This window comes from Mytilus edulis, chromosome 11 (genome assembly GCF_963676685.1).
Source record: "Mytilus edulis chromosome 11, xbMytEdul2.2, whole genome shotgun sequence".
NCBI classification, from domain to species: Eukaryota; Metazoa; Mollusca; class Bivalvia; order Mytilida; family Mytilidae; genus Mytilus; species Mytilus edulis.
The window spans coordinates 1580899-1590180 of NC_092354.1; the positions used below are offsets into that span (position 1 = coordinate 1580899).

General features: G+C 33.4%; 2 protein-coding genes across 2 annotated transcripts in view; one reads left to right on the forward strand and one right to left on the reverse strand.

The window, feature by feature from the left end:
- LOC139493888 (uncharacterized) overlaps positions 1 to 8180 on the reverse strand; it is a 326295-nt gene extending 318115 nt beyond the window's left edge. Inside the window, exon 1 of the mRNA XM_071282053.1 lies at positions 8068 to 8180. The gene's annotated coding sequence lies outside the window, so the exon portion shown is untranslated. The remainder of the gene's footprint in view (positions 1 to 8067) is intronic.
- On the forward strand, positions 1837 to 4811 carry LOC139495374 (zinc finger MYM-type protein 1-like). The gene has a single exon (XM_071283681.1). It carries the CDS (start codon positions 1837 to 1839, stop codon positions 4486 to 4488), a length of 2652 nt encoding a protein of 883 aa, XP_071139782.1. The 3' UTR covers positions 4489 to 4811.
- Positions 8181 to 9282: the final 1102 nt, after the last annotated feature.

Consider the following 9282-nt stretch of genomic DNA (forward strand, 5'->3'; position numbering starts at 1 on the left):
ATTTACAAAAAATGGTTAAAAATTGACTATAAAGGGCAATAACTCCTAAAGGGGTCAACTGACCATTTTGGTTGTGTTGACTATTTGTGAATCTTATTTTGCTGAACATTATTGCTGTTTACAGTTTATCTCTATCTATAATATTATTCAAGTTAATAACCAAAAACAGCAAAATCTCCTTAAAATTACCAATTCAGGGGCAGCAACCCAACAACAGGTTGTTCAATTCACAGGGATGATTCTACTATATAGTTTAGGGCCGCTTAGCGGCCCTCGATTCCTGTAGCGGCCCCGAAAAAAATGGGTGAAAATAAATTCCCAATTCAAAAAAAAAAAAAAAAAAAATTATTTCCGGAAATTTTTCCGTTTTCGACTTAGGCAATTACAATTTTCCCGCATTTCTCGTCAAAGCGTGTTAAAATCCGAATAAGAATAATGTCAACGGAAGATTGTTAAGATAAGGTAAGTGAGCATATTGTTGTAAGTTTTCTTTCAAAAGTTTAAGAGAAGTCTTTCAATACCTTTGGTCTCGTAATTTTATAAATTTGACAAAAAAATGATACATGGGAGTATTCGATCTCGTAAAAGCAGATCGCCCAGCAGGTCGATTACAGATGCATTTTGCCAAAATAGGTCTCGTAAAAGCAGACCTTGGCAGGGAGCAAAACTTAATAATTTTGACAATACCTTTGATAAATTTAATGTGCGCCGATCTCGTAAAAGTAGTCCGATATTACTCTGACGTCCAACGGTTGTTTAGCCAGACATGCTGGGCCGTGTGACCAGCTTGTCTGGCTAAACAGCCGTTGGACGTCAGAGTAATCTCGGACTATCGTAAAAGCAGATCGATTAACAGAACTCGTTATAAAATATATTTATAAAAAATATAAAGTAAGTATTTCTGTCAAAAGTCCGACTGTCTAGGCATTTTAGAATAAAGGACGACATAAACAAATCAATGAAGGATAAAAAAAACCTCAACTCAATGTTTTGGGGTTGAGGTTCGGGTTAGTATTTTAAGAAGATACAATGCTATTGGGCACAGAAAAAAATATTGTTTCTTCATGGAGAATAAAAGTTAATAAATATTAAATAAATACAGAATTTACTCTTTCTTTTTTAGTCTAGATGAAATCTAGATACGACCTTTTATATTGTAGGGCTAAACTTTAATTAAGTTGTGTTCAGACCCATTAGTGGAAAATAATTTGAAGTAAACGTACACGGGACTTAAATTGCACATAAAGTCAATACATGATAGACAAAATAAAAATAGCAATAGCCGGTCAGGGTTTTTATTTCTGTTTTTATCTTGATAGCCACTTGAGGGTCTTCAACAATGAGAGAACCAATAATACCATAAAACAAGGTCAAGACGGTACCTAGTGCCGACTTAATATACAAGACTTAAATTATAATACTACACAGTCAATATTAAAATTCAGTCATAAAAAAAAATCAACAAAGTCATTTATTAAACAAGAACTGACAGATCCGGCATTAATGATTATAAGAATTACAATTTTTGCTTTATCCTACATATTGGTCTTTTTGTTATTCCTAAAACATAAAAATTACAAAGAATCTATTTTTTTTTTTTGCTTTGAGACCAGAATATTGTCGAAAACATAGCTAAAATATAATTGCGCTTAAGAGTAAGAAAGTGTCTGGGAAACGTTTAGAAGTGAGTGGGTCTATCCATTTGTCCGTCCTTTTGTCAAAACACTTGTTAACTTTGTAAAAAAGGTTTTGTAAAAAAGGTTTAAGTAAAATTATTTTTACGTTGAATTTCCTTAAATTTAACTTGGTTTTCATATATTATCTTTCAGAGTCGTGATGGCAAGTCACAATTCAAAATATTACAATAAAAAACTCAGAAAAAGAGATGGGGACGGAAATTTAAAAATAACTGATATTTTCCGTAAAGCAGCTGCAGTACAAACTGAAAAAACATCAATAAGTAATGACAATAATAATGATGATGATACTGTCTGCTCTACTAGCACAAATTCCTTGTCTAACTCTTCTAATAAAGATCTTGAACTTGCTCAAAATACTGAAACTGTAATAGCTGAAATTGCGCAATATACTGAAACTATTATAGATAAAACTGTTCAAAATACTGAAACTATAATAGCTGAATCTGCTCAAAATACTGAAACTATAATAGTTGAAACTGCTCAAAATACTGAAACTGTAATAACTGAAATTGCTCAAAATACTGAAACTGCTCAAAATACTGAAACTATAATAAGATTAAGAGCACCGAGTGCTAAAAATGACAGTCACACTACAGATTATAATTCTACACCTAATAATTCATTGCCAATTATGCAAGATTCAGATGAGAAAGAAGTCAGACTTTTTGAACTGAGTAAAAAGTATAGTATGACTTATCCGTGGCTTTACTATAATTTCTCAAAAGGCGGATATCTGTGCAAAATATGTGAAACTTTTGGTGTAAAATACTCCTCCGCAGTATCTAACAATTCTAATGAAACTCCCTTTGTTGATTTGGCAGTCAACTGGGCTTCAGGTGGAGGCCACCCTAAGCGCAAATTAGACAAACATGGCAACTCTAATCGGCATAAATCAGCACTTGACAAACAGCTGGGGTATATGAGTACGAAACATAAGGGTACTGTATTACAACAAATAAAGAGTGGTGCATCGAAAACTTTAGAACAAAAAACGTTAAGAAACCGCGACTACATAAAAAAACTTGGGAAAACATTATATTTCATAGTAAGAAAAAAATGGGCCCATACAGATAACTTGGAAGATCTAGTTAGATTTTTGGCTGAAGAATTGAGCGTTAATCCTTTTAAGGAATATTTAGATACATGTTCTGCTGACGCAACTTATCTTTCTGCTGGAAGTGTCGATCAGCTTTTAACATGCATAAGTAATAAACTAGAAATTGATATACTTGAAACAGCACGAAATCAAACTTGCATTGCAATATTAGCAGATGAAACTTGTGATGAGGGAAATTTAGAGCAATTTGCAATATTTGGAAAATTCCCTTTCCAAGGCTCAACTGAACATTTCTTAGGTATCGTGAACGTTGAAAATATAACGGCTGAAGGCTTAATGGGCACTATTTCTGAATTTCTTTTAGCCAAAGGAATTGATATAGAAAAAGTTATGTTTGTTGCTTTTGACGGGTGTAATACCATGTCTGGTTCTGTTAAGGGTGTTCAAAGGTTGTTTCGTCACCAATCGGTATACTCTATTTATGTTAATTGTAGGAATCATAAACTTGCACTTTGTTTCAAACATGTAATGAAGGACTACTCAATTTTACAAGAAACCGATGCATGTCTCGTTTCTTTTGCAAAACTTTTTGAGTATAGTGCGCAGAAGGACAATGTGCTAAGAAACATCCAGGAAGTTAAAGGTGAAAAGGTCCTAGAACCCATTAAGCCTTCGGTTACAAGATGGTTAACACACAAAGATGCATGTGTCCGCATTTTTCTTCGCTTTGAATCATATATTGATGCGTTGGATCAAATTTATACTAAATCGAAAGATCCACAGGTTTTTGGTGTTCGAACAATTTTATTAAAACCGGAAATAATAACTATGATTGTAATTTTATGCGACATTCTTAGCGTCACAAACAAACTTAGTCTGATATTTCAAAGCAGTGACGTTAACTTTACCAAATTACCAGTTTATGTTGAAAGCACTATAAATGCCTTGCAATCTATAGTCGATTCTCTTGTCAAAGATTCTGGAAAATCGCTGGAATACTTTAGTAAAATAGATTCATTTTTTGAGGTAATTGCAGAGAGAAACTCGTTAGGACGACGATTAAGAAACCTGACAGACATGGACAAATTTGACATGGACGTTTTCATGAATCGTACTCTTAAGCCTCTTATTAATGACTTGATTAATGAAATTAAAGAGGCAATGCAAGTTGAACCTGTGCTTCAGGCTTTTGGGGTCTTGGATCCACGAAATCTGCCTGATAATATTGAAGACCTACTGGGTTATGGGGAAGCAGATATCTCCGTCTTATCTAATCACTATGGAACTGCTTTAGAGGACACTTACAAAAGGCACAAAAAAACGGGAACTCCAATTATTGATGGACCAAAACTTGTGGCAGAATTTAACAGTTTTAAACACCAGATGTTTGCTTTAAAGCAAATGAGGGAATCGGAAACTAATAAATTTGAAGTAGCAAGGGACATTCTGCAACATTTTCAAAAAGAACCAGTTCTTAAGGGAATCTATGAAAACTTATACCAGTTGTACTTGCTGTCACAAGTGATACCCTTAAGTACAGCTTGTGTAGAGAGATGCTTCAGCCAGCTGAAGATCATTAAAACATCCCTTAGAACTAGATTGTCCAACAAAACTCTTGATCAGTTATTGAGATTAAATCACTCTAGTTTTATATCATTGCCAGATACGTCTTGGGAGGGAATTGTTGATGCTTTTAAAAACTTTGGACCTGAGAGAAGAATCGATTTGTAACCAGTTACCTTAAATTCATTGTTTAACATTTTTCAGTTTGATATGAATAGTGGAAATTATCCAAACAATTTAAATTTGAAAACAAATTATCATGGTTCAATGTTTAAATTTTATTGTTCCTTAGGGTTACACCTAGGGTAAAACTATGACAACCTTCCATATAATTATATCAGCAACAAAATTGCAAAAAATATCTTACAAAAATAATACTTAAACCATTGTAAATGCTTTCGTGAACTCAACAGAACTTATGTGCTATAGTCCAATTTGAAATTAATTTCAAGCAATGTCAATTTATAAAGATGACTAGTTGTTTAAAATTACCCAATGGATTTTTTTATTTGTTATATGTAAAAAGGTTACCATAGCTAAGATGCAAACTACTAAAAGAAGTACAATAAACTTCATGTACATGTAACAACTTTAGTTTTCACTCGTCCCAATCCAATGTCAGAATGTCAAGCGATCTGGTAATCATGATATATTTATATACTAGTATTTGATAATCAGTAGCTCCATCCGGATTATTCAAAATGTTACAACTTCTTACAGCAGTCAATGTATATATAGGTAAAACTTGATACATTTTCCGTTTTTACAGGAAAATAGTGTTATTTCATCATAGATTTTATGCCGGAAAAAAATTCCCAATCGCATGAAAATTCCCAATTTTGATAGTCAAGGGACCCACTTGAAAACACCTGGAATCATCCCTGATTCATCTGAAATTTTAAGGGCAGATAGATCTTGACCTGATGAACAATTTAACCCCATGTCAGATTGCTCTACATGCTCTAAATGCTTTGTTTTTGGAGTTTTTAGCCAAAAACTGCATTTTACCCCTATGTTCTATTTTTAGCCATGGCGGCCATCTTGGTTGGTTTTCAAACTAGATACCCTAATGATGATTGTGGCCAAGTTTGGTTTAATTTGGTCCAGTAGTTTCAGAGGAGAAGATTTTTGTAAAAGTTAACGACGAACGGACGACGACGACGGATGACGCCTGACGCAAAGTGATGAGAAAAGCTCACTTGGCCCATTGGGCCAGGTGAGCTAAAAATGAAAGAAAAACAAATATTTAACACATCAACAAACAACAACCACTGAATTACAGGCTCCTGACTTTGGACAGGCACATACATACAGAATGTGGCAGGGTTAAACATGTTAGCGGGCGCCCAATCCTCCCCCTGACATGTGACAGTACAACATAAGAACGAACTATAAAAATCAGTTGTACCATGAGAGACAAGAAAAGTTTTGAAATATGTCATCTGTCTAAAAATCTTTGTATAGTCATGATAGTTTTAGAATGTTCCCTTTTCATTAACATTCTATGTAATGAAATATTCTTATTCTCATATAGCATGTATAGTGAATGCTTATAAATAAAAATAAACAACAACCTTCTAACAATTATTCTACAGGACTAAAATACCTGTTGCACTGAAAAACAATCATGATGAAAATAATATAACATTATTTTTATTCGAGAAATTTCAAACAGAATAATTATGTCAGCTCACTGTAACTGGTAAACATGGTAATTAAGAGATAACTGTATTGTATTTGAAGCTTTAAGGACGTCCATCGGTAGTTTTACTGTCGCAAATTTAGTTTACCTGGCGACGCGGAGCGGAGACAGGTAAACGGGTATTTGCGACAGTAAAACTACCGATGGACGTCCTGCATTAGAAATACTTGTATGTATAAAAGTAAAGTAAATTCATATCTGTATATCAGTTACAATATTTATACCATGAAATCTGTAAACCAATCTCATTCTGACAGGACTGAAGTTCAAAATGCATTGAATGTGAATAGCATTCAAAGTAAACTGCCGCTTCTGCATGGATTCCTATCTATGTTTTTAGTTGAACATGTTGAAAATACATATATTGATTGTTGTTAAACCACATTATTCAGTATCCTTTACTATCTTGTGTGCAGAGTTTGCGAAAAGTGTCAAGGACCACCAGGGGAAAAAAGATTTTGCGAACTCTGCGTGTGCAATGGCAAGTGGTTGAACTATCTTTAAATCACAATAAACTGGCTGTATACATGCAAAAAAAAACTATCACTGCTGATTTCCAATCAAAACTAAACCAAAAGTTGTCCATGCAAGGGAAATAACTCTGTATACACAAAAAGGAGGGTTATTTATGAAAATTAATTTTGATATGAACACCATGAACACAGCTATCTAGATTTATTTATTGGACCTAATTATTTAATTAAGGGTGCTATAAACAGTTTCGTACTAAAAACTAGGGGTATTTCCCCAGTGAGATTTACATACTGATGGAATTCCCTGCTATTTATATACCACTAAATGAAAAAGTTGATTATTTTTTATGTTCAATGTGAAAAACATATATTGAAGTTCAATTAAAATGCCACTTTTGTCAAGATTTAAAAAAAAAAATGTTTTTGTGACTTCCTACTATATGGGAGGCAACTCCATAAACAGCTGATTTTCACCTGTTGCAAAAAGCACTTTGATTTGTCAGGTAAGATAGCTCCTTTCGGAGCAGGCCAACGTAGGCTGAAACTACATTTTCTTAAATCAGCCGGATAAGCTCTTCGAAATGCATATTATAAGAAATCTCAAATATATGCACAGGTTACTGATCCGTGTGTCCAAAGGTGGTCTGTTTTTAAGGTTTTTTAGGGGGAAAATGCCTAATTTCCATCTGATAACTTGTACCAATTTGCATGTTTAAACAAGAGATGTTGGATTTTTTTTTATTTATTCAGAAAGTTCATAGAATTATCTTTCCATTGATGTATAGATATCTATATAACTATGAATATCTGACTTCTGCATGATGGGTCCACTATTACATGCCCTGTTACAGAATGACGTCACGTAAAAAACTGTTGATTGCATCCTAAGGTGGTACCTAACACTACAGGAAGATAACTCTATAAAATCAGCTTAACGTTTTAATTACGTTGTGTTCTAAAGGGAATATTTAGCTTCTCAATGATTAAAATTGGTGTTTGTCAAACTACTATATAACCAGTGTAATTTTTCTGACAAAACGGTTGGTTCAAATTTTTTGAAATTTTTATATTTTTGTTAAAGGGTCAAAGTAAAATACTTTGTCAAAATTTTATGAAAATTAAACGAGCCAAATTTATTTTAGTGGAAGTGTTGGGTACCACCTTAATACATTAAACTTAATAAAAAAAAGTACATTTTATGACTGTATAACGTTCCCTTGTATTTTTTTGAAACGAATGTAACTTTCAAACCCTTGTTTGTACCTCAAATATTTCATCGTATTCCCGAAAATTATAATATACAGAATCATGAATATTCATATAATATCTATCAAAAGCAATCAGAACCTTCTGAGACTTAACAAGTTCATAGAAGGCCGTAATTGGAGGTCACCCAAAGATTTTATTTTTACACACATCTGGGAAATTTTTTTTAGGGTAATTTGGAGTTATCTCCCATTGGTTTGCCATACCTACAAAATGTAAATAATATTTTTAAAATGAGATAAAATGAGCAGAGCCTTTGTCATTTCTTCACGTGAGTCAAATTTAACAGAAATATTAAAAACTTACCCTTTAAAGTCATTGAAATGATTATGATTGATGATTTCTTGGTTAAAAAGAATTGTTTGTAGAACACGTTGTCAAAACAAAAAACAAACCAAAACGAGACACTGAATGACGGGATTGGGACAAGTCGGACCAGGAAAACTCGGACCAGTTTTAAAGAAACTCGGATTGGATTGAAAGATATGACCAATTGGGCCCATTTAAGGTCGATTCTAAACAATTTCAAAGACTCCTCGGAACAATGTGAAACACTGATTGGGCCCATTTAAGAACGCTTCTCAGTGGTTGATTCTAAGGAAAAAAGGGGGGGGGGGCGTAGAGGACGTAATTGACGGGTACAAGTCAAATCGGCACCTGGTCAAATCGGCACCCATAGAAAAAGTCAAATCGGTACCTGGTTAAATCGGCATCTAGTCAAATCGGCACCCAATTAAAGTCAATTCGGCACCCAATAATATTTGATAAGATATAGATACATATGTATTATAAACAATCCTAAAAATATATTCTGGAATATTATTTCCACAGGAATAAATATTACAGTATATATGTTCCTAACTGAATAGAATATTTTTTCCAACAGGAATAGATATTATGACAATGTTTATAACAAAACTTCCATTGGAACAGGTGGAACAACTATACGTTGACAGGATTAAACAATTAAATACATTAATTGATAAGAATGAAGTCCTAGATTTATTGTTTTTAAAAACTTTTATCTCGAATTTATTAGTTACATAATTAACATTTTTTGTTGTTTTAACTGTATACAGGTAGCTATTGCTTTTTTTCTTTAAAAACTTAATAAAACAATGAAGCCCTTAAATACCTAAGCTGTTGTTTGATTACGAGAATATAAGAACAATACAAAGGAAAACCATGAGTCCCTTTCATGATACTAATCAAAAAGCAATTAAGGTGGGGGGTTTTTTCAGGAAATTTCAATCAGCACTAAACCCAACAATCAGGCAAAATGTTCAACTGGTTAAAACATGCATAAGAATATCCAGTACTCTGAATACACATTACGTTGAACAAAAAATGCACACAGAAATCTTGGGGCCACTTCAATACTTAATTGATAGGGGTGCTGCTGTGTTTCTGTCACCCAACCCTTGACCTTATCATATATATTTCTGATAGTTTTCCTGACCTATTCACATATTTTCAAGCTTGAAAAGGTGACCTATTCCAGGGCACACCCTATGACCTTGT